The sequence below is a fragment of the Xyrauchen texanus genome, chromosome 2 (assembly GCF_025860055.1).
Source record: "Xyrauchen texanus isolate HMW12.3.18 chromosome 2, RBS_HiC_50CHRs, whole genome shotgun sequence".
Lineage (NCBI taxonomy): Eukaryota > Metazoa > Chordata > Actinopteri > Cypriniformes > Catostomidae > Xyrauchen > Xyrauchen texanus.
In genome coordinates, this window is record NC_068277.1 from 20,208,164 (window position 1) to 20,235,098 (window position 26,935).

At 39.2% G+C, this 26,935-nt stretch overlaps 1 protein-coding gene across 1 annotated transcript in view; it reads left to right on the forward strand.

The window, feature by feature from the left end:
* dnah2 (dynein, axonemal, heavy chain 2) overlaps positions 1 to 26,935 on the forward strand; it is a 259,741-nt gene that overhangs the window by 92,508 nt on the left and 140,298 nt on the right. The window contains exons 19-25 of the mRNA XM_052139940.1: positions 1,803 to 1,995; positions 6,725 to 6,925; positions 9,436 to 9,592; positions 9,783 to 9,957; positions 12,001 to 12,164; positions 15,064 to 15,225; positions 19,388 to 19,491. Of these exons, the coding sequence (XP_051995900.1) occupies positions 1,803 to 1,995; positions 6,725 to 6,925; positions 9,436 to 9,592; positions 9,783 to 9,957; positions 12,001 to 12,164; positions 15,064 to 15,225; positions 19,388 to 19,491 (1,156 nt within the window). The remainder of the gene's footprint in view (positions 1 to 1,802; positions 1,996 to 6,724; positions 6,926 to 9,435; positions 9,593 to 9,782; positions 9,958 to 12,000; positions 12,165 to 15,063; positions 15,226 to 19,387; positions 19,492 to 26,935) is intronic.

The following is a 26,935-nucleotide window of genomic DNA, read 5'->3' on the forward strand; positions in this document are numbered from 1 at the left end:
TCCAGGACTCCGCCCCTCAAGTCTCTCGAGCCTTCCTGGGCTCCGCCTCCCAAGCCTCCTACGGCTCCACCTCCTGAGCCTCCCGAGCCTCTCCCGGCTCCGCCTCCTGACCCTCCTACGGCTCTGCCTCCTGAACCTCCCACGGTTCTGCCTCCTGAGCCTCCCCCGGCTCCGTCTCCAGTGGCTCCCTCAGCTCTGCCTTCTGAGCCTCCTAAGCCATCGCCTCCCTCGGCTCCGCATCCCGGGCCTCCCTCGGCTGAACCGGTGCTTGCCCCATGGCCATCTCCTAGGCCACCAAAACCGGCCTCTGTCTTGTGGCCACCTCCTAGGTCCCCTGAGCCGGTCCTTGCCCCACGGCCATCTCCTAGGCCACCAAAACCGGTCTTTGTCCTGTGGCCACTGCCCCGGTCGATACCTCCCTGGCCCCCTAAACCTGTCCCTTTGTGCCCCCAGGGACTGCCTAATTGGCCCCGTGGACTGTCTCATTTCCCTTTGTGCCCCCGTGGACTGTCTCATTTCCCCTCGTGGCCCCCCTTGGACTTCCTGCCTGCCCTCTGTGCCCCTTGGACTGCCTTCTTGCTCTTGTGCCCCCCTGGTCTGCCTGTCTGCCCCTGGTGCCATCATTTTGTTTCCTGTGGGTTTCTTGTCTTTGTTTTTTTTTCTTTAGGATCATCTGGGATCCGATCCTTTGAGGGGGGGCTCTGTTACGTATGCCTTGTCTTGTTTCACCGTTGCCCTTTGTTTACCATTTTTGTCACTTTTGTAATTCCTTAGTTTTCACTTTTGTCCCTTTTGTAGCTCCACAGTCTCCCTGTTAGCGTTCGTGTTCTCCGTTCATTGTTTTCACCTGCCCTCGTTAATTTACCATTGGTTTCTGTCTATCACCTTGTTATCTTGTTTTGAGTTCTGTTTGTTCATTGGCCCCTTTGTCTCATGTTCATGTATTTATACCCTGGTTCTTTGTTCAGTCCTTGTCTATCGTTGAATGTTGTTTAGCCTGGTATGTTTTCCCTGCCCGTGTTTTCAGTTTTATGTTTATTTCCCCATCGAGGGTTTTCCTTTGTGTTTATCTATTGTCCACTTAATAAAGTAAGCTGCATTTGGATCCGCATCTCCTCGTCTGCCTTCGCTGCTCATTCGTAACACTATGTATCTTGTAGAGCCATTTGTTCAAGATATACAATATATGCGAGGTCTCTAAAGACCCGAATTTGAAATCATGTTTGTGGAAATCCCCATGCATTTAATGGTTAAACAGCATTTTTATAATTCCTTTATAATTATTATACATGCATTTTTATATGACTCCATTGTATATGAGAGACTACTTGAAATAATTATACTTTTAAAAATTCATTTGTCACACTGCAACACCATTTATGTTAGTTAACTATTTTAATTATAATAGTTTGGAAATTTGGTGAAAAACATAAAAACGTGGACAAAGCATTAAATATAACACTTCCCTTTAATGAACATTATATACTGAAGCATAGGCAACTGTCACTCACATTTTCTTCAGCAAATGTAAACATCTCATTTTAAAATATTGTGCATGTTTTTTGTGCCAAAAGATTTGATTAGAACAGGCCTTTAGCAAGGGGGTTTGAGGCATGTATGATGTCATACTAATGTGAAGTAGCTACATACGAGCATGTGTTTTTCATTTTACAAGAGGTTTTCTATCCATAACTCATCGGTTGTGTATAACATAAGGTCGTCAGCCGCTGTTTGGCATCGACAAAGGTTTTTCTGGTGTAATGCAAAATTTACATCTCTCTTTTTCTTCCTCTCTGTTCCAGAGCAAGATGAAGAAATTTGTAAGATCCAGGCAGCCATCGCCACAGGTATGGTAACAAATGCCTCTTACCTACAGACCTACCTGAAGACCTGGGACAAGCACAGAGAGATCTGGGAAATCAACAAAGACGCCTTTATCAACCGCTATCAGCGGCTCAACCCACCAGTGTCTTCCTTTGATGCTGACATAGCCAGGTCTCTCCCACTCTTATTTTCTCGCACACAATATTGCCAAAACACAACACAAAACTTTTTTTTTTCCAGTAATAAAATAAAATAATGATATGAAAAATAAAAAATAAACAATCAACAATGAACATTAAGAATACTCTGCAATAGATATAAACAGACAACTCTTAAATATGCTCAGCAAAGTAGTGGCTGGATTTTGAGGGAGAGCAGCTTGAAATTTGCTTAAGTTTTTAAGGTTCTAAATGCTGAGGCTCAGAAACTGCTACAATGCTTGATAAGTACATGCAGTGGGGAACAAACCTTTGTGAACTTGTGAATTATTTGTAGTTCTAGAATTAAAATGAAAGCTGTTGAACTAACTCTCTCACCGGATGCTTTACAAAGTTTATCTCACCACTGTATGCATCTCTTCTCATCAAAAAGAAATGACTCTTGACATCTGAGGGGTGTGTGAGGTCATGTGGGACCTAACGCCAATGTGATGCCCTTTCAAACTATTGACGCATCTGTAGCCCATAATGCCATTCCTGAAGGCAGGGTCAACATCTCTACCCTATAGATCTCATCTACACATACCAAATCATTATCATGTCAACAATGGATGTTTGATTGTGTGTGTGTGTGTGTGTGTGTGTGTGTGTGTGTGTGTGTGTGGCTCATCAGTAATGTGATTGTGTGCAGTGAGACACACATATTGAGCATGATTGTGCATTAATGACCTTGAATGTTTCATCTTTATTAGGACACTCCTGTCAAAATTGATCATTAAAATCATTGTCTTAAACATTTTCATCACAAATGGTAATCATAATACATAGTGTTGGAAACATGAGGTACAGATACAATTACAACATTCTTAGTGAAGAATATTAAGCATCCAGTGTCCATCTTTGAACTTCTCCACTGATGCTTCATGGTAGAATATGTATATATATATATATATATATATATATATATATATATATATATATATATATATATATATATATATATATCACACAGGTCCTTCTCAAATAATTAGCATATTGTGATAAAGTTCATTATTTTCCATAATGTAATGATAAAAATTAAACTTTCATATATTTTAGATTCATTGCACACCAACTGAAATATTTCAGGTCTTTTATTGTTTTAATACTGATGATTTTGGCATACAGCTCATGAAAACCCAAAATTCCTATCTCAAAAAATTAGCATATTTCATCCGACCAATAAAAGAAGTGTTTTTAATACAAAAAAGTCAACCTTCAAATAATTATGTTCAGTTATGCACTCAATACTTGGTCGGGAATCCTTTTGCAGAAATGACTGCTTCAATGCGGCATGGCATGGAGGCAATCAGCCTGTGGCACTGCTGAGGTGTTATGGAGGCCCAGGATGCTTCGATAGCGGCCTTAAGCTCATCCAGAGTGTTGGGTCTTACGTCTCTCAACTTTCTCTTCACAATATCCCACAGATTCTCTATGGGGTTCAGGTCAGGAGAGTTGGCAGGCCAATTGAGCACAGTAATACCATGGTCAGTAAACCATTTACCAGTGGTTTTGGCACTGTGAGCAGGTGCCAGGTGCGTGCTGAAAAATGAAATCTTCATCTCCATAAAGCTTTTCAGCAGATGGAAGCATGAAGTGCTCCAAAATCTCCTGATAGCTAGCTGCATTGACCCTGCCCTTGATAAAACACAGTGGACCAACACCAGCAGCTGACATGGCACCCCAGACCATCACTGACTGTGGGTACTTGACACTGGACTTCAGGCATTTTGGCATTTCCTTCTCCCCAGTCTTCCTCCAGACTCTGGCATCTTGATTTCGAATGACATGCAAAATTTGCTTTCATCCGAAAAAAGTACTTTGGACCACTGAGCAACAGTCCAGTGCTGCTTCTCTGTAGCCCAGGTCAGGCGCTTCTGCAGCTGTTTCTGGTGCCTGTGCACAGTGGCTCTGGATGTTTCTACTCCAGACTCAGTCCACTGCTTCACGCAGGTCCCCAAGGTCTGGAATCGGTCCTTCTCCACAATCTTCCTCAGGGTCCGGTCACCTCTTCTCGTTGTGCAGCGTTTTTGCCACACTTTTTCCTTCCCACAGACTTCCCACAGAGGTGCCTTGATACAGCACTCTGGGAACAGCCTATTTGTTCAGAAATTTCTTTCTGTGTCTTACCCTCTTGCTTGAGGGTGTCAATGATGGCCTTCTGGACAGCAGTCAGGTCGGCAGTCTTACCCATGATTGCGGTTTTGAGTAATGAAACAGGCTGGGAGTTTTTAAAAGCCTCAGGAATCTTTTGCAGATGTTTAGAGTTAATTAGTTGATTCAGATGATTAGGTTAATAGCTCGTTTAGAGACCCTTTTCATGATATGCTAATTTTTTGAGATAGGAATTTTGGGTTTTCATGAGCTGTATGCCAAAATCATCAGTATTAAAACAATAAAAGACCTGAAATATTTCAGTTGGTGTGCAATGAATCTAAAATATATGAAAGTTTAATTTTTATCATTACATTATGGAAAATAATGAACTTTATCACAATATGCTAATTTTTTAGGACCTGTGTATATATAACAATTTTTGTTTTTCTAAATTGTTGTGGTTTGACAAAACAAAATATGCAGTAGTGAGACATTAGTTGATAGACATTAGTATCAAGGTAGACATATTTAAAACTTCAAATAAGTTGGGTTTTAATTATTTTTTGTAAAACATTAAACTGCCTTTATTTTGAAACAGGACTAATTGTAATGGCAAATTAAAGCCGCTGTAAGCCATTTTATTATCGAATTTTATGCAGAAAATGTTCCTACTACCTAGAGATATAAGTTAAATAAGTGTCCAGAGATATCTCTTCGGTCTCTGTGACAGCTCTAGATTCTGTAAACAGCAAACAAAAATATGTGCCCGGGCCGAGGTCTTTGACGTTTTCTACAACCGTGGGAACAGACACTAATGCTGCTATTCTGCTCTCGGAAAGAGGGTGTGGCAGGTGAGCATATGACAGACACTGGGTGTGACGTCAGGCCACAGAGAGGATTTTTTGGAAATAATAATAAACATAAAATGTCCAAAAAGGGGAATAAATAGTGTCCAAGGGGAAAAGTGTCCAAAATAAAGGGGAATATGACATCCTCGTGGTGAAGCGGGGCTTTGTGGAGGAAGGGGGAGTGTCCAGGACGTGAGCGGGGTGTGTGTAAAGGGAAGGCGGCCTTGACGCATGTTCCAATCCCCCGGCGTCACATCTAATTAGCATCTACGTAACTCGGCCGATACCCTCCACAATCTGCCCCCGGATATGTGCGGACGCCAGTCTGTGATCACAAGGAGATAGAAGCCGGTGTTCTGTCAGTGTAGCATACTTTGTCAGAATAGCATACCGGAAGTTGAGTTTTATAGCGGGGTCTGACAATTTAGCCTACTTTGTCAAAACAGCATACCAGTGTTTGTGAAGGGTATGCTGTTTTGATAGCCCCTGGTTTAATAAAAATACAGTTTATAAAGGGATATGCTGTTTTGATAGCCCCTGGTTCAATAAAAATACAGTTTATAAAGGGATATGCTGTTTTGATAGCCCCTGGTTCAATAAAAATACAGTTTATAAAGGGGTATGCTGTTTTCCTCCCACTTATTTTCCATGGTTAAACTACAGTTAGCAGAAAAATAAGCATTAATCATTTAAAAGCAAAACATTAGTCGATGTGTTTAATCTCGGTCAGATGGCGCCAAATGCTAGAACCTCGAGTTAACACAAGATTTAACGTTTTAACGCGACTGTACGACTCCACTTGCTAAAAATAATATATTGAAAACGTCTGTCAACAATTCTTGGGATTGTACAAGGATTGTACAAGGCAACAATTAGGTAATGTGTATATAATATAATACAATATAATACACCAACACTTACCGCTTGTAATCTTAGGTATGCTGAAATGATGTTTTAAATTTAACGCATGCACAATTCTACAAATTTCACTGCTGCGCATGCGCATTAACCGAAGGTATCCCATTCTGATGGGTATGATGTTTTGTCAGAACACCGGCTCCCTGAAGAGAGGTGCGTTCTGCGTTTTTAAAGCAGCGTTGACCAGGCCCCACTCACATCAGGTGTGCCTCATCATCCGCTGCCCAAACGAGGCTCATAAAGTTGCGCCTCTCCTCATCCTCAGCCCAGTCCCGCTGTGACCCTGGCTGAAGGATGACCCTATGACGAGATCTAATTCAACGTCTCAGTCTAGTGGAATGATTCTAAAATTGCTTACAGCACCTTTAACTGTTACTATATTATACAAAGTAAAATATTAAATCCTTTGTAGTCATTGCTGCATACAGTGTGCAACTGTGGAATGTAAAATAAAATTACAATAGAGAAAATAACAAGCAATATATCACGTGAATAACGTCACATCTGTAATGCAAAAAAAAAAAACATAAAATGTATGTGCGTGCAGAGTAAACAATAATGTAGAAACTAATAGTTTTTATAAATTTAAACAAAAAAATTTAATTAAATAAGTAATAGAAATTGAACAAGTAATTAAGAAAGATACACTTAAGGTGAAGAATAAGACTAAATGTGCAAAATAAATGGTCAGATTATTAATTGTCCTCCTACTGCAGTCCTTCTGTTCATCTAGTGTGTTCATCTCTCTCTCTCTCTCTCTCTCTCTCTCTCTCTCTCTCTCTCTCTCTCTCTCTCTCTCTCTATCTCTCTATCTATCTCTCTCTCTCTCTCTTTCTGCAGATACACAGAGGTGGCGAATAATGTCCAGAAGGAGGAGATGGTGTTAAGTTTGCAGTTTGTATTGCTGGACTGTTCTCTGCTTAAATTCTCTCTGTTGCAGCATTGTAACGAGTGGCAGAGCAAGTTCACACAGCTGCTCAGCCTTATGGCCAGTAACAAACTCAAAGAACTGCACAGCTTTCTGCAGGATAACGCTCTCAGGTATGTATGTGTGTGTGTGCGCACGTGCGTGTGTAAGTGTGTATGTGTGTGTGTGTGTGTGTGTGTGTGTGTGTGTGTGTGTGTGTGTGTGTGTGTGTGTGTGTGTGTGTAGGAGATTAGAGTGTAAAGAGAGACACACTCTAGAGGTAGCTACATTTTAAGGGAACATCCTAACTCAAATGGAATCTCATAAGTAGAGCCCGACCGATATGGGATTTTTGAGACCGACACCAATATTAGAGGGGAAAATTCACAGATTACTGATATGGTGTCTGATATAGCCAATTATTTAGCTAGAATGAAAACAGACTTTTTCTATGTGGATTGTGCACCGATATGACTATGTAAAGGTACTCAGAAGGCTGCTTTCTTAAATATTTTTGGTTTGAATATTTTACATTATTATTATACATTGTCAATAAATTCTGGAAATGAACACTGAGAAATAAAGAATAAATAAAAATACAATAAATAGCTTAATAAACATCAGTACTGTATGTTCAGTATCAGTCAGTTGCTGACCATTTAAATAAACAATAAATAAAAATACAATAAATAGCTAAATAAAAATAAGTAATGTATGTTTAGTATCAGTCAAAGGCTGATCATTAAAATAAAGAATATATAAAAATACAATTAATAGCTAAAAAACAAATCTGTACTGAATGTTTAGGATCAGTCCGTTGCTGACCATTTAAATAAAAAATAAATACATTTTGAAATAAAAATCAGTACTGTATGTTTAGGATCAGTCAGTTGCTGACCATTTAATAAAGAATAAATAAAAATAAAATAAATAGCTAAAAAAAACATCAGTGGTATCAGTCAAATGCTGACTATTTTAATACTGCCAGTCAATTAGGGGCAGGTTGTAAAACAAGAAACATTTACACCTGCAGAGTCAAGAGATAAACAGGGACAGCGGTGTTAAACCGTATTCTGCTATACAAGTTCAGGGGAAACTTTCAACGGTGGAAAACCAGACTTTTAAATATTATATTTTGTAAATCCAATGACTGGAATTGTTCGGTTGAAGGGGGTACCAAACTGTGAATCCTGAACAAAACAGTTTTGTGAATACATGTTGACACAGCTTCCACTCAGCTGACAAGCAATGAAAGTTGCTACGTGGTTAGCTAGTTAGCTATATGCTTGTTGTCACGGAGAGCAAATGATGGACTTCATTTACTTTCCAGCATTGCATCTCACCAATTAATTAAAACATAGTGTGAAATCAACACTCAACTGACATAATCCACCACTGCACCATTGTCTGCTGAGATGCAAAAAGATGCTCTGACAAACTATAACTGGCTAACATAGCAAACAGATGTGATAAACATGAGTGAAATGGTTGTCAGGGGCAGGGTTAACGTTAGTTATATTGAAAAAGGAAAATGATGGGGTTATTGTTTATTAACTTTCCAGTATGTATTTCACAAACTAGTTAGCAACTTACCATGAAGACACCGCTTAACTGCACACTGCTTAACTCTGCCCTGTCTGCAGAACCACTGTCAGCTCAGCTCTGTAAACAGTGGAGACAGAGTGTGCTCTGCTGGACAAACTAGGTTATGACACCAATTCTAAAGCATTGTTTTCTGCATTACATGTTCTGAAAAAAGTTTCCTTGTCTGCACATATCGGTAAACATATACACCGATTCCATTATATCTGGGAAAGGCTAGATAAATCAGTTGGGCACTACTCATAAGAAACTGATTAGAAGCGCTGGTAACAACAAATTGTAGCTGTTTTACAATTCCGTACGATCACTTTCGAATAGCAGCAAAACAGAGGGAAGACATTGTCAGCATATTTTGACAGAGGCAATTTTTTTTTTAACGTGGCTTCACTCTGCTGTTTGTGTGTGCGTGTGTGTGTGACAGAGAGGGGGGGAGGAGGAGGGTAAGCACTCTGACCATGAGAAAAGGCAATTTTCAAAGCAGAAATAATGCGAAAATTATGATTGGTAAACGGATGGTGGGGCATGTGGTGAGTTGTGCGTGGATACCACGGAGAATAGCGCGAAGCCTCCACATTCACTATGTCTCCATGGTAACGCGCTCAACAAGCCACATGATGAGATACACGGATTGACAGTCTCAGACACGGAGGCAACTGAGATTTGTCCTCCACCACTCGGATTGAGGCTAGTCACTACGCCACCACAAGGACTTAGAGTGCATTGGGAATTGTGTATTCCAAATTGGGGAGAAGAAAAAAATCTATGTAACAATTTTAGCCCCGGTTTCGGAACAAATCAAACAAGCTACAGGTCTGAAAATGCCCTTAGTGATCTCTCTTAACTTGGGCCTGGCGGCAACCACTTAGCCACCACCCAGAACACCCCAGTAGTCAAGTTCTAAAAATGTTGCTACATTTTGGAACAGAGGGTCTGTATGTGGCTAGCTCTGTTTGTAGTGTGTTACTGTGTTTAGTTCAATAAGAAAAAGCATGAAATATTCACCGTACTCAAAGAGTCGACAACTCTGTATGTGTCTTTTCAGGGTGTCTCAGCCTCCACAGACTCTAGAGGAGCTGGTAGTGAGTCTAAAACTGCTGGAAACTCTGCAGGCAGATCTAAGTAAGATTGAAAGTCAGATTCCACCCATCCATGAGCAGTTTGCCATCCTTGAGAAATATGAGGTTATCGTCGAACCTGCTGTGAGTGTCGCACACACACACACGCACATGCCTGCACTCACTCACACACACACACACGTACACACACACTCCCTCGGCTGTCCTAGTCAAATATTTTTCCTAAATACACTTTCATCTCTTGCCTTCATTCCATATGTGAGTTAACTTTTATTTGCCTTAGCTGTCACTTTCTCTGCCTCTCTCTCTGTAGGTGTTGGAGTTGCTGGAGGCTCTGAATGGAGAGTGGGTGTGGTTCCAGCAGGTTGTGATTGACAGTGACATTATGTTGAAGAAACACAAAGACATGATGAAGAGCAGTCTGATCCTCTCCTCGGAGGAGTTTAAGAAGAAGACGCAGTCTGCCCTACAGAGCTTCAACAATGCTGGTGAACAAACACACGCACACAGCCAGTAGGTTTAGGGCCATTGCTGTCTCAGTGCCCACTGTGAGCTTCACATCCCAGCATGACTCTTTTTCTGTAGGTCAGTTCACTACATGGGTGGCACCACAGGTCTTTGCGTGCTGGGACTGTGGGTGTTCTGTGTGGTGTTATGTGCTGTTAGAGCCATCAACCTCCCACACGCCCCATGGCACATCACAACCAATTAGCCTTGAGATAATGTTTCAGACGCCATGAAGCCTCACCTACAGCAGAAGTGACCGTCACGCTGATATCCTGCCCTTGACTGAGCACTCAGCCTCTCTACCTCCCTGTTTCTCTCTCTCTCTTTCTCTCTTTTATTGTCGGTACTGCTGCTCCACCTCCTGCTTGTGTCTCTGTACTGTTTATTCTCTGTTCTATTAAAAAAAAAAATTGAAAAGTAATTTTTACTATCTTCTGCTGCCACCTCTCTTCACGAACAAAGTCACATCATGCCAAACTTTATCAAAGAAGACAGAGTTCTCATCCTACTTTTCCTTCGTTCCTCTATCATTCTCCCCTTTTCTGCACTTCTTTGCTCACTTTCTCTCTCATCACATTTTCATTGTGTTTGCGGTAACGTGTGATCCTTGATAGCTCTGTGAAGTGTTTTTCAGTTTGATCTCTTGTATTTCTTTTTTGTGTTTTTTCCTCCTCTCTTCTTCTCCTCCCAGTGTGAATCCAAAACCTTCCATCTTGATTTAGACAAAGTTGGAGTTTAGCAAATGCGATTAACACAAAACCATTGCATTGAGTCAACACGTGATCATTATTTCCCACAACCCATGCATTTCCGAACGTGGGCGGCAGCTGTAACTTGTTGAGGATGGCAGGATTGTTTGGATTGTTCCTGCAAACAATGGAAGGCTCCTTCAGGTTAATGAGGCCAGGAAGCAGCTTTTTGTGCAGAGAAATTTGTATTCAGGAGAGAGAGACAGTTTCAATAATATCACACTCATTCAGTCCAAACACAATACTGGTCCCTGCCAAGGTGCCCCTTCAAAATCTCATCTCCTGCTCTCCACGGACCCAGTGTGACTTTCCCGCTCAGATCTGAACTCTGAGGAAAAATACTACATTGGGTTTTTCAGCGCAGAGCCAATTAAACGTGTATGATTGGTTAAACTCTCAGAGGCTGATATATAAAAAATGTAGCACATTTGAACATTTCCTAATTGGATTTTCTTTACATTTTAGTCAGGCACAAAGGATAGAGAAAGAGAAAAAAAGAGATTGGGCATCATCAAACCTCTTAACACGCATGCTCCTGAATTTGTTATGCTCTGGCGACTCACTTCAGCATGTGCTAAATGCTTCAGTATCAAAATCAGACTTTACAAAAATATTGACACAAGATCCCTAATGGATCCTCAGAAACCGCTTAATGGTTTACCTTAATACAGAATTGTGTAAATGTTTGTTTTGTAATAGGTAGAGATGTGTGTTATTTAACAACTGTGTTTGATGGAATCCATTATAAATGCTGACAGACATAAACAGCCGTGCCTGTAAACATCTCCCCAAAGGCTTCACTCAGGGCAGATAGCAGCCTACTGGTGTTTGTGCGAGTGTGTTGCTTTGTGTTACTGTTCACTGTGTATTGCCATCCTGAATTGAATGAGGTGCTTTTGAAAAGATCAAATATTTTATAAATCAAAGCCGTCGCAAGCGCGCGTGGACCATGGGAGTCCGGGCCTGTGAGAGGAACTGGGTCTGAGCCAGAACTCTCATGCTGCTGAGGAAAGAGACCTACTGACCCACTGAGCCCCAAATGTGAAACTACATTACTTGCACATTGAGGGAAACATGCTCACATCGCAAACATTCTGTCCAATAGGGATTATTTGAGCTTTTAGAAAGAGCCAAGCTGTTCTCTGGGGAAATAAGTACGACATGTGCCATTTTAAAATAATTAACCATGTGTATGTGCATCTGTGAGTATTTGTGTGTTCTTTTTATGCCTTTGTCTTTATGTGTATGGTCTTATTTGTGTGTGCATGTGTACAGGTCCCTTTGGCAGTGGGGTGACACCAGATTCTGCACTGCAGCAGGTGTCAGTGCTGCATGCTCAGTTGGAGGCTCTTAAAGAAGAGGAGGAAAGCATATGTCACGGATGCAATATATTTAAAATTGAACAGCCCACCTCCAAAGACATCCTCACTTTAGAGAAGGTGCTTATTCACTGCCAGAGGGGTTTGAAATGAACACCTGCTATCCCAGCATATAATGGGGTAATGTTGTCAAATCACTAGTCATAATCTGGGGTAATTCATGTAAGCCAAATCTGTGCAGATTCAGCACAAATATTCTTCTTGCAAGCCAGGATGTAATTATGAAAATCAGGATGAATTCTGGATGAAAATGAGCAGTTCTGGCTTACGTGAACATGGCCATTAGCAGCAACAAATGACTTGTGTACCAGTTAAACAGTGTGGCTAGCTAATGTTAAAATGTAAATTATTTCTTGATTTACTCACCCTCATGTCATTCCAAACCTGTATGACATTCATTCTTTTGCAGAACACAAAAGGAGAAATCTTTATGAATATTCTGTTCCATCTTTTCAATACAATGGCAGTTACATTTATATTTATTCATTTGGCAGACACTTTTATCCGAAGTGACTTACAAAAGAGGAAAACATAAGTGAATCATCTTAAGGAGACAGTGGTACGAAAAGTGCCATACTACAAAGTTTCACTATCATCAGAATAGTATACAAAACAGATTTAAGTGAAACAATTGTAAATAATTATTTTTATTATTTTTATTTTTTTATTTTTTTAGTGACTGGTTAATGCTTTTGGAAAAGATGTGTTTTTAGCCGTTTTTTGAAGATAAAGAGTGAGTCAGCTTCACGGATTGAGTTGGGAAGGTCATTCCACCAGCGTAGTATGATGAAACTGAAAGTCTGGGAAAGTGTTTTGGTGCCTCTTTGTTTTGGTACGACAAGGCGATGTTCCTTAGCCGACCGCAGGCTTCTGGTGGGAACGTAGCTCTGCATAAATGTTTTTAGGTATGCTGGAGCAGACCCAGTGACTGTTTTGTATGCCAGCATCAGGTCCTTGAATTTAGTACGTGCATGAACCGGCAGCCAGTGGAGAGAATGAACCTCTCTTAGGTTAATTAAAGACCAGACGTGCTGCTGCATTCTGGATCATTTGGAGAGGTCTAATAGCACATGCAGGAAGGCCTGCAATGAGAGCGTTACAGTAGTCCAGTCTAGTTATGACAAGTGACTGAACGAGCAGTTGTGTGGCATGTACAGAGAGGAAGGGTCTTATCTTCCTGATATTGTAGAGTGTAAATCTACATGATCTTGCAGTCTTTGAGATGTGGTCTGTGAAATTTAGCTCATCATCAATGGTTACCCCTAGATTTCTGATAGTTGATAGTGCCTAACTTAAAAAAGGTAAAATAATCAAAAGTATCATAAAAGTAGTCCACGTGACTCGTGCGTTATATTTCAAGTCTTCTGAGGGCTAACGTTAAATTACGACATACAATACATGTTTAACTTGATTCGTTTAACATAAAAACATCTCAAGTTTTCACCTGAACACATGTGCCACTGTGAATGAGCTTCTTTCATAGCACTCATGAATGTGCAACAGCTGTCAAGATTTTCACTGAAAAATTACTTATGTTTCGGGTTGTTTCTCATCAGAACGTATGCATTATCATATGCTTTCTGAACACTTGGAATATGACGTGTAAGCCGTATGGACAACTTTCATGATACTTTTGGGTCCTTTTTTAAGCTTAAAATTGAGGCACTATCCACTGCCGTTATATTGAAAAGATGGACTGTGATATTTATTAAAACATCTGCTTTTGTGTTCTACATTACAAGAAAGAAAGTCATATGGTTTTAGAACAACATGAGAAAGAGTAAATCATGAGATATTTTATTAATTTTGGGCAAATTATTTCTTTAAGTGATAGTTATGGGGCTATCCTTGCCAACTTCATTGAGATTTGACAGAAAGTTTTCACTCTCACAGACCAGAGTTCACATGCAAAGATGGAGTTGCAAAAAGCATTGTGACACAGAGGTTGACTCAGAAAATGAGAGCAACAAGGACATCTAAGCATTTGGTTAACTGAAAGACAATGTTGCATAAACTGCTTTATTCAGCAGACCATGTCTTATTCTGTCTATCAGCATTTTTTTGTCTGACTCCAGTATTGTTTTGTTAAAAGGTTTTTTTTATGTTCTTTGGATTGCTTTGTCCTCTTCGAATGTATTTTTAGAGAACAGAGGACAGAGAAAAAAATCAAGGGTTATGAGAGGATAGAATAGGAGAAACAGGTTTTCTGTATTTTTTTTAATCATGTGAAATACATATTAATGATAAATATATATTAGAGCTGTGATTCGAAATGTATATATATTTTTTAGTATTAATCACAAAGTTTTCTGTGATTAATTGCGATTAATTATGGCACAGGATACATTACAACAAACATTAAACTAATCATAAATATATCTATTTTATACTTTGTCTCAAAGAACTTGAAATAAGTTCGTTAATCATCGTTTATTTTAAATATTGAAATATTTATGTAAAAATGTTTCGTTTTTTTAGACACAGAGTTAAATTAGACACATTTCTACATATAAAAATCTCTGATAAAAATATAACTATATGTGCTATAGAATCAGCGAACATGCTGTAATTAAAATTTGGCAAAATCTTCTCCCGTTTTCCAGTGGCTTTTTTTAATAATATGGGCAGATTCAATTCATATCAAGCATTATTGGCAAAATAATCTTAAGTGTACATTGCCAGTGCATTAAAAAAAATTGACTGCTGAAGTTTAATTTACAGAAGTTTTCATTTTTCATTTTCTTGTAAAAAAAACAAGGATACTGAATGAATTGCATTTTTTTTCTATGCATTAAATGGTCAAATATGTTTTGCAGAAATTAACATGTTAAATATCCCAGTCCTAATATATTTAAATACATGTTGTGATTTTAATCATTTTATTTATTTCTTATATTTTTGTTTTGGCTGTTTGAAGTTATAATTGGCTGGCAACTTCAAAATGTTTGTGTGTATGTAGGATCTGGATTACCTGCAGCAGGTATGGGAGATTGCCCAGCAGTGGGAAGCTCTGTGGGATGAGTGGAAGGGTGGGCAATTGACATCTCTACAGACCAAGGTCATGGAGAACACTGCACAGACTAAGTTCAAGAGACTCCACAAACTCAACAGAGAGTTCAAGGCAAGCCAAAATATTATGCATTATGTCTTTGGTACTTACCTTTAGTAAATTCAAGGGTCAAGCTGAGAAATTAAAGTTTGTTTGCTAGAGTCACATTTTTAAATTACCATCTGAATGTGCACTGAATATGTTTATGAGTCATGGTGTCTTTCGTCGTACACTAAAATAGATGTGAGGTAGATTGTTTCAAGTCTTGTGAACTCAAGTTTGAGTACAAAGGCCTTATAGAGGCCCTCAAATGCACACATATTTAAAGGGCCCATATTATGGGGGCCTGGGTAGCCCACCCCTGGAGTCGCAAGTTTGAATCCAGGGCATGCTGAGTGAATCCAGCTAGGTCTCCTAAACAACCAAATTGGCCCGGTTGCTAGGGAGGGTTGAGTCACATGGGGTAACCTCCTCGTGGTCACTATAAAGTGTGGTTCTCGCTCTCGGTGGGCCACGTGGTGAGTTGTGCGTGGATGCCATGGAGAATAGCGTGAAGTCTTCACAAGCGGTAATACGGTCAACAAGCTATGAGATAAGATGCGCAAATTCGTGGAGGCAACTGAGATTCTTCCTCCGAGTCACTATGCCACCTCAAGGACTTAAGAGTGCATAGGGAATTGGGCATTCCAAATTGGGGAGACAAGGGGAGAACATATTTTGCTAATTTACAGGTTCATCATTTTATTTTGGGGGTCTACTAGAATAGGTTTACATGCTTTAATGTTCAAAAAACACAATTTTTCTCACACTGTACATTGCTTTTCCCTCTCTTCATACTCTGGCCGAAACGCTATGATTTACCTCCTGCCTCTTTAAAGCCCCCTTTCCGAAAAGGCCAATGTGCTCTAATTGGTCAGCTGGCCTAGTTTGTTGTGATTGGTCAACCTAGAGCGTGTGTCAGAAATGTAATGCCCTTTACCCAGAGCCACATAAAGAGAGAGTTGCGACAACGGAAGTTCTAAATGCGTGATCGTCACGTGATTCACGTAGACTTCAGATAGTTCCAGGAAGTGCTTTTGCGGTCATTCCAAACTGTTAGAGTAGAGTGACAGAACTGCGATTTCTGGTAATTAGTAGTCAATAAATGCATTTATTTTATATATTTATGTAACACACCGACATATGTATGTAGCATGAGTATGTTGTTACAGCGATGTTGTTTTTTAAAGATCAAATCAGCTAATATTTGAGGATTAGTGTTCAGCTACCGTTATTTGCCTCAACTTATATCAGGCTAGGGTTTCTGTTGCCTTTTTATGTTACCTCATGTTCATTGTTTTCACTAATCTCATGGTAACTAATGTCATATTTATGACTTTTCAGATAGTACAGAGACAGGCTGGTGACAGGTGATTTCCAGCTCGCACCGCACAATGGGTCAATGAACTATTAACTATTAGCAGCAGTTACGTAAATGTAAAATTTAGTGAAATGAAGCTTATTGTTTACAATTCTAATGTATAATTCTTACAATACTTATTCATATACACAATATATTCAGCTTTAAAACAACTTAAGCATACTCGTATATAAACTGCCGTTCAAAAGTAATGAGGCTGAAAATTCAGCTTGGCATCACAGGAGTAAATTACATTTTAAAATACATTAAAATAGAAAACAGTTATTTTAAATTGTAATAATATATTACGATATTACTTTTTTTGTATTTTTATTCAAATAAATGCAATAACTATTTACAGCAATTCATGAATACATTTATAATAAATTAAATAGCAAGCCAAGCATTTTGTATGTGTCCTTTCTTTCATGTTGTCGTTGCATAGTCTTCACCATGGTTTGCTGTGCTGCATGGGGATGCTCCAATCGCTCAGAGAAAGGTGTGCTGAATGTATGGCTTCCCCACTGACATGGAGAGGAGAAAAAAATGGTTGGCTCAAGTCAGCAGGAGCAATCTAAATATAAATAAAAATTACAACAACAAAAAAATGTGTGAGGTATTTGCAAAGATTTTACAATTAATAGGGTGTTCGATTACTAACTTTATCCAGCTCCAATCCTTGCCTAATCTGTTAGTTATCCGATAACATCCCTTATCTCCTAATTTAATGAGTAATACTCAACTATAAGGTTTTAATTTACAAGTTATTTTTATTTAGATGTACTGATAATATACAGAATAAGATAATATTATTCTTTAAACGTCTCACCTTTTAAAAGTGCGTGCATAAGCGGTTTGTTCTGATGCATCTCTACGATGTTTGCTGCTACTTCCGGGAACTATTGAGAGGCTCTACGAGCCGCCATTGCTGTAAAAAAAACGTTCCATTGGAGTCAATGGAGTTGTCACAACTCTCTCTTTATATGGCTCTGCCTTTACCATAACAAGTTTCAGCTCCCAAGTCTTCCTGAGCAGCTGTAAACACTACTGTAACTATGGTAACAGTGGTGTCAGTTTTTGCTGTACAAGCTCTAGCCTGAGTCCGATAATGATTTAAATGATGAAAGTTTGGAAGAACAAGCTGATCGACCTGAACCGCCTTCGCAACCAAGACTTGAGCAGGACGTTTCATAGAGGTAAGTTTTAATTTAGTAGCTTTCTTACAAGTATACTGTTGATTATTGTGAACCTAACAAAGCTTCAAGTAAAAGATATGCTGTGCATCTAAGTTTGTCATCTTTTGCTGGAATGGGTGTAGCCAAACCTTTTTCGCATGAGATATGAACGGAGAACAGAGGCTTACTCCCGGTTTGATATTACCGGGTGTATTAGAGAGGTAGTGAGCATGTTAGCCATGGACTACTGTGGACAGCGGCCATAACATTACATCTTGTAATTACATAATTATTTAAGACTCTTGAGATAGACCTTGTTACTCAGTTTTAGGTTAAAGGCGGCCCACAGCTGAATAGTAAACCCTTACCAAAACAATAACATTACATAGCTAGTTAGCTGATGACTACCTTGGATAGCAGATGTAAAATTACAGTTTGTAAAAATAAATCCATCTCCACACTTGATCACCATTCATGATAGTAAGAACAATAAACAATCTGCATAATTCTACACAATTATAGGTAAAAGTGGGCCCGCAGCTGATTAGAAATCTATTTCAACACTATAACATTAGTTAGCAGGTTAACAGAGGCCTATAGCTGTGCACTGGGTGTACACTAGCTACAACACAAAACTCAGCATTTGAACTCTCGGTAGCAAATAAATCCACAAAGCATAATTACAGGTTGTGATCCTGAAGCGCCAGATTGTCCCAACAAAGTGGGAACAACTTTCAGGAGTAACCAACTTGAAAATCTGGCATTGGTTTTGGTTGTACTTCTGAGGAATAGTGGTAAAAATTAATTTTAACCACTGATACCTCAATTTGTCTGCCTTTGGAAGTCAAAACAAAGAGGTTTTGCATTCGCATTGAAGAAAACAGCATCTTCTCAACATGGTGATAACACTAACCCAGCTCATCCTGGCCTCTGCTTTAACTACATTTGTTTGAGGGCAGACCAAAGTAGACTTTAGGCAGGCATTATGCAAAATGTGTTACATAGTGACTTTGATACTCTACGGAAGAAATGGCTGGACTACGATCCAGCTGTTTCGTGTAGTTCTTGAGCAGTGTTGTCTGTGGGAGAGAATAACTCCCTTTTGCATGGACTTTGTAACTTTGCAGACTTTTTACATGCACAAAAGCTATGTTACACACTATAGGAAAGGTAAAATCCCAAAAAGCATAATATGGTCTCTTTAAACAAAAAGCTAACAGCCAGCATCAGGACACCACTAAACTGCCATCACACCCCTCAACGCATCTAGACATCAGTCATTGGCATCAGTGATGCCTCAGTCCCTAACTCATATTCTTCTGTTCTCACACACACTGATGCTACTTCATTAGGGTTCAGCAGAGACTCTCATTCTATCGTTTCTCTTTGTAATGGTGATAAAAGCTCTTTTGTGTCACTAATTACCCTTTAAAGCTAAATTAGCTTCTCCTCCCACCAGCTTCTCATTATCATGACATTTAGCTTTAAGCAGATTAGAAACACCTGCTTGATTTAGACCCTTTGGGTGCTCTTCCACTGACAGGGGTTCAGTGCATCACAGCACAGCATTCAGCTTTTACACATCAGCCTGCCCAGCATGCTGACTGTTAGAAAGTAGCATAATAGACTGATGGCTGAGTGTGTGTCTCTTTTGTTTCAGGACAAGCAGTGGGATGTTGTGGACTTCACTAAGAGCAGGATCGAGCAGTTTAAAAAAATCGTCCCGCTGATCACAGACCTCAGGAATCCAGCCATGAGAGAGAGGTGGGACACACACACACACACACACACACACACACACACACACACACACACACACACACACAGTGTTCTCCAGTGTTATCAGCATAATTAAGTGTCATTCTCACACTTATCAAGAGTGGTTCCTAACAAAATGACACTGTCGTCTTTCATGTTGGCTCTTCAGCGGACAATCGCTATTTGTAACTTCTCTGTGTTAGAGATATTTTCTTTTTTTAGCTGCTGACCTGAGGTCTGCAGTGAAGTCCGGCTGATAATTGTTAATTCCATCAGTTAGGTGCAGATGGCAGGGTTGGAGAGGGAATAAAATAGCCCAGGACAATGCTATCCTATCACAACCTACATTTTATAATCCCCCACTATATGCATCACATAAGCCTACAAACAATGGCCTGCTGTATGATCTAGTTCAGTGTTTCCAAATCCAATATCAGAATAGGGATACAAAATACCAAAATGTGTAGTGTTGGTGGTACTCATGGACCAGGATTGGGAAACACTGATCTAGTTTCATATATTGATTTTCACTTGTGTTGCATGATATATTTGCGGCCGATATATTATTGGCAGATAACTGTGAAATATTGGCCGATAACCATGAAAATCAAAATATTATTGTGCTGATAATGTAATTACCACTGATAATTTGTTAGGGTTTATTTGCTTGTGGCTGAAAATCTCGGACTGCCTGCCGCTTCTCTTCTTCAGGCAGAGACTTGGGCTGCCGCAAGAGACAGTGCACATGCGCATATACAAAGTGTCTAGCAGTGAGAGACAAACTCATTTCGCTCTGTGAGGATTATTTCAACATCATCTTTGTTAGTTTGTTTTGGGGCTGGTTTTATGTCGTGGATAATCTGATGTACTGCAAGTAACGACATGCCATTTCGCATATTTTGTTTGTTTCATGAGACAATACACGAAAACGCTACAAAAATATGTATGTATGTTTCTTTGAGGCAATCATTTGTGTATTACTTTGGGCTGCTAGCATAAATATTACACCATGTGAACAGAGTTTGGGTTTGTATTGTGTGCTTTTTTGTTTAATATTTGCTACATGCTGTTTATTGCCTCATTTTGATTTAATGCATTATTACAGCTGTTAGAAGTTCATTATACTCTGTTTTATATATATATATATATATATATATATATATATATATATATATATATATATATATATATATATATATATATATTAATCTTTAAATCACCAAATAAATCAATAAATGTATTTCATGTATTTCTTTTTACTAGCCCAAATGTGTTGTGACATGCCATGGAAAAGAAAATACACAATAAAAATTTTGTGCTCAAAATCAAACCAAAGCTACATGATAAAAAAATAAATCTATTCTGAAAAAGCTATTTGACATTGCAAAGGCAGCACAATTAAATTAACCAAGGTACGATGGTCATGTAACGCCATGTGAGGTTTGGACATGTGAACGGCAAGCTCTGCACACTTTGCTAGTTTTAACATTATTAATGTCTATAATAACATTAATAACATTATTCATACATAAACATAAATTAAAAATCCTCTGGCTCTGGAGACATTAAAAAACACTTACCTGCAAGTTGACACCCCCGAGCAGCAGGCCCTGAGCCCGGGACTCAATTTGGTCGGAGATATGAGGGAAATTCGGTGAGAAATGTTGAACATGTTGGCAATACTGACGAAGGTCGTTGCTGACTTGGAGGATCTTGCTGTTAAATGTCGATCTATCGCTGCCATGGAGACGAAATTCACAGAGGTGGTTACAAGAGTGGGAGATGTCGCGAAACGGTTAGATTATCTTGAGTCATCGGAGTGGGAATTATCTGCTATTGGAGTGTGTCTGGGAGAAGTTGGAGGACTTAGAGAACTGTAGCCGGCAGAATGACTTCAATATTGTTGGAATTTCTGAGGCCGAAGAGGGTCAGGATATGGTGAAATTCCTGGATGGGCTCTTTCCGAATCTGCTTGACATAACAGGCCATAAGCTGGAAATCGAGCGAGATCACAGGGTTCCGCTTAGCAGCTGGAGTTTGTTTTGTGGAGTAACACATCTTCGGGAAAGTTATGTGGATGAATCTACACATTCTTTGTGTTTATTCCGCCTATTGGCTTGATTTTGTTTTATAGATTATCTTTTGTTGTGTAATTCTGTCTCACAAAAGTTGTATGGAAACACCGGTTTTGAGCAATCCGATGGCAAATTTGTCACTGGGGCTCTCATAGGCATACATGTTTGAGTTTAGAGGGATGGGCGCCTGTTGCTGCTGTCGTGCGTGGAGTTAATAAGCGCATTTTTCTTTTTTCTGTTTGTTTGGTTTGGGGAGGATGTGTGAGTTTTGATTGTTACACTAATGTTGGAATGTGGTCTTTATAATTTTGTTTTTGACACAATGTATTTTTTGTATTTTGTCAAAATGTCGAAGGTTAATTTGAGTGAATTGTCTCTCTCCATGTGGAATGTGAAGGGGTTGGGGCACCCCATAAAAATAAGGAAGGTTATTTCTCTTCTTAAGCATAAGAAATATGATGTAGTGTTTCTTCAAGAAACTTAACTGTCCCCGCAGGAAGCTGAAAAATTTAGGAAGATATGGGGTGGACATGTTTTCTTTAGTGCTGGCTCAAGTAAGAGCAGGGGAGTCAATACACTGATAAGTAAGCATCTACAATTCAAATGTCTCAAACAGATTAAAGATAAATTAGGAAGAGTTATTATTGTTTTAGCAGAAATTCAGGGGAAAAGTCTTATTTTGACTAATATTTACGCACCTAACGTTGATGATCAGGGATTTTTTTTTATAGATCTTGAAGAGATCATTGGAACCCCTCATTAAATAATATTGGGTGGAGGTTTTAAGCTTTTGAGTCATTGATCATAGTGAAGCAAATATGTGTAAGCCCCCTAGAGCAACATTGACACTTCACAGGATGTGTAAATATCTTGGTCTTACAGATATTTGGAGACTTTTGAACCCATCTGGTTAGGACTATGCATTTTTTTCATCAGTCCATAAGATTTATTCTAGAATAGATTTCTTTTTCTAATATCTTTTTCTGATATCTAATCCCCCCTGTTGTTGATTGCTCAATTGGAAAAATGTTAGTCTCAGATCAGGCCCTGAGAGAGGTGTTGACACTTTAAAGTTTCCCTTTCATAAAATCCTGAATTCCAACAAATGTTTAAGGCTGAAATCAATGTTTATATGGAGACCAACTGGCCCTCAGTATCCTCTGTGGGTGTGGCTTGAGAGGCACTTAAGGCATTTCTTAGGGGCCGGATCATACAGTATGCCGCATTCACCAAAAAATCCAAAGCACAAATCTAATATTAAAAGTGCAGCGGCAGAGCTGACGTGCTGAATGTCATCTGATGGCCTCAGAGATTTGACTCAATTGAAATACAGATATAATACTATTTTGTTCTGGAAGGTGGAGTTTTGGCTATTCAGGCCAAGACAATCATACTTTGAGTCAGGGGACAAGGCAGGTAATCTTCTGGCTAGGTATATAAACAGAAGAGAGTCTTTTTCTACCATTCCCTCAGTGAAATCTGCTGGTGGTAAAGTATTCACCTCAGCCGTTAATATTAATAATGCTTTAAATAATTCTATATTGATCTCTATAGTTCCACATCTCTGTCTACTGATGAGGATATTAGAAACTTTGTGGAACCATTAGAACTTCCTAAACTGACGGCTGAGCAAAAAATTCTCTTGATTCTGAGATAACCTTGGAGGAACTTGGCGAGGTAAATAAGGCCTTGCCTTAATTTTTTATTTTTTTATTTATTTAAAACATTTTGGCTAACCAATTAAGTAAAGTTATGACATTTCTTATTCATATAGATCAGGTGGGGTTTATTCTGGGCCATAGCTCTTCTGATAACATCAGGCCTTTCATCAATATCATGTGGTCAGTGGCAAAATATCTGACTCCGGTCGTGGTCATCTCACTTGACTTAGAAAAGGCTTTTAATATGGTAGAATGGGATTATCTTTTTAAGATTTTAGAAAAGTATGGGTTTGGGAATACTTTTATTGGTTGGATTAATTTACTTTATATACACCCGGTAGTGGCAGTACAAACGAATGGATTCATTTCAGATTATTTTACTCTGGATAAGGGCACCCGACTGGGTTGCCCTCTTTTCTATTATTGTTCTGTCTTGCCCTGGAACCATTAGCTGCCACTATAAGAAAGGATGATGATTTTCCAGGGGTGGTGGCGGGAGGTGTGGCACATAAGCTTTTGCTTTCTGCAGATGATATTTCATTATTCTTCTCCGACCCTACTAGATCAATGCCTTGCCTCCCCAGGATTATTAATTCCTTTTCTAATTTCTCTGGATACAGAGTTAATTGGTCTAAACCCGAAGCTTTGGCTCTGACAGCATACTGTCCAGTAATGGCTTTTCAGCTGGGTGACTTCCAGTGGCTCAAACAGGATATTAAGTATTTGGGTATTTTATTCCCAGAAAATGTGTGTGATTTTGTTAGAATTAATTTTGACCCTTTAATTAAAAGGTTTTCGAGCAATGTGGGCCGGTGGGCTTCATTACATTTATCTATGATTGGGAAGGGTAATGTTATCAAAATGAATAGTATTCCAAAATTCAACTACCTGCTACAGTCTCTCCCTATAGATATCTCCCTCTCTTATTTCAAGCAATTTGATAGCATAGTGAAGTGCTTTATTTGGAATGGTAAACATCCTATATAACATTTCTGTAAGTTGCATAGGCCGATTGACAAAGGTGGGCTAGGCCTACCCAAGATTTAGTTTTATTATTATGCTTTTGTTCTTAGACATTTGGCTCATTGGTCGCTTCCACCTGAGAGAGCCCCTCCCTGTTTTTTATTGAACAGGAAGTTCTTGCCCCTATTTCGTCATTGCAAAGCCTTTGTATCAAACTAATCGGTGGTTACAGCCTGTTATCTCGCATTTGCACTCAGTATGGACAAAAGTGTCCAGAGTGTTTAATTCTGACATTTATTTAAATGTTGCCTCAAGCATATGGCTGAACTAAAAATTATGTATTAATAAGTCCCCTTTCTGCTGGTCAGAGTGGATTGTAAGGGAGGTTAATACACTCGGTGACCTATATGAGAATGGACTGTTGAGATCCTTTGAAAATTTTGTTCAACATTTTGGGATTCCCAGATCTCAGTCTTTAGGTATTTACAGCTGCGCCATCTGTTCTGTACTATTTTTGGGAGTGGCATACACCTCCCTAAAGCAGCAGATAGATACTCTGGGAGTGGTGATGACTGCTTTTGGAAAAGGTCATGAGACATCAATGTATTACTCCCTGCTAATTCAGCATTTGGGAGACGAAGCTTTAACTTCTGTCAAGAGATTATGGGAGAAAGATTTAAATTTGGAGGAGGGAGTGTCGGTTAGGATTCAAAAACATGTCAAGTCTGTATCTAGAGATGCAAGGGTGCGCCTTATGCAATTCAAGATTTTACATTGATTCTATTGGACCTCCTCTAGATTGTATAGGCTTGGTCTTAAAGACACACCCACCTGCTGGTGATGCCAATCAGAAGATGGAGACACAACTAAAATAATTTTGGTTGAAGGTTCAGATTTTTATGTGTAATGTATTGGGCACTCAAAATATTTTTTGCCCCAAACTCTGTATTTTAGGCGATGGGGCGGTCATCAATATAGCGCATAAACACATAAAAAATTGGGTACTAAAGAGTGTTATGATTGGCAGACAAATTGTTTTAAGGGGATGGAATTCTGAGCACCCTCATTTCAAGAATGGTGCATGGAGATGAGGAGGGAGGCAGCTTTCGAGGAAGCATCATGTAGAAGGCTAGGGAATTGGTACTTGTTTGATGGGAAATGGGGCAGCTATCTGGCATTTTTTGAGGGCTCTCGGGAAGGGGCAGTGGAGAGAGAAGTTTAGTTTTAAATGTTTGTGATTTATCTTATTTTTTGTTTTTTGTTTTTGTGTGTCTATAATCATGTGTGACCACAATGATGTTGTTAAGGGTTAGGGTGGAGTTGGTTGGGGATTGGGGTAGGGAGGGGTGAGAGTGGGGGTTAAATGTTGATTCAGTGTGTATTTGTTTTGCTTATCTTTGTTATCTATATTAATCAATAAAAAATGTTAATCAGAGCAATTAACCAGTGCACACTTTTCACAGACTGATGCTTTTCCACCTTGTTTAGGGGCAAACACATTTTTTATATATATATTATCAATATTTGTATTATTCTTTGTAAATTTATGACATTATTCTTTGGGTTATATAACCCCGACATTAATTTAAAATAATAATATAGTTTACGTCAGTGTTTCAAACCCGGAAATGGGAAAAGGGCATTTAGAAGGTGAGAAGACACATGGGCAGACAGATAGGTCTAGCAACAGGAGTGAGATGGGTATTCGAGTGGATGCAATCCTGTAAAACTGTCATGAATTATGTCACCTTTGTCATTATCTAGCACTGCAGCTTAAATTGCCCAGCCTGATAATGACAGAAAGTCTTTGTATATTTGCAAAGATGGGAAAAGCACCAGTGCTCCCTTTGGCTAGTATCATTGTGCATAGCTATTCTATGATCAGCTGCTATCCCACACCCTTACACCCAGCACTCAGTAACAGCTCATCGCCTCTCTTTTCTGTCACTCAAAGCATTTGTACGCTCTGGTGCTAGCCCTGTCGAGAGAAACATAAAACAAAAACATTTCGGCCCCAATCAGGCATGCTTCAACAGCCTTGGCCGAGACCGCAGAGACAGGACTCATGGTCCCTTATGAAAGTCTGCTAATCACACTGATGTAACCCTCTGAAAGTTCCCTGTTAGCATCTCTCACTGGCCGCCTCTGAAGTCCTTGACCAACAGAAAGGAGATGAAAAGAAAAGAAAAGAAAAGAAAAGAAAAGAAAAGAAAAGAAAAGAAAAGAAAAGAAAAGAGGGATATAAAAACAGGCACTCTTAGAGATCCCATTCCAGAATGCTCAGGTCTGATCTCAGGGGGGCTAGTCATTGGCAGAAAGTTTTTAAAAGAATGGTGTTGTGTTTTGTTGTGGACAAGATGTACAGAATAGTGGTGGACCTGTATATTTTAGAGGCTAATAAATCTGCCTATATTATGTCAATTTTTCCCGTTTGGCCGATTTGATTCTTGAGGGCACCGAAAATCGCCTGCTTGCATGTGAAGCGACTGAGACATGTAAATGACCAGTTATGGGTAGTTTTGTTGTTATGCATCATTGTGTTACTACAATAATATACCGGTGTACAACACAGTCTCATTTAAACGGTCCGCATATCAGAGCCGTGGCAGATGTGTTTGAATCATAATGTTAAAGTGCTCACCTGTTTCATTCTTCCTCTCCTCAACAGTTCCCTTAAAAAAACATTCTAATGATAAAAGGCAAATATTAATAAAACTTCTATTACATACTGTTTGCAAATATGCAGATATC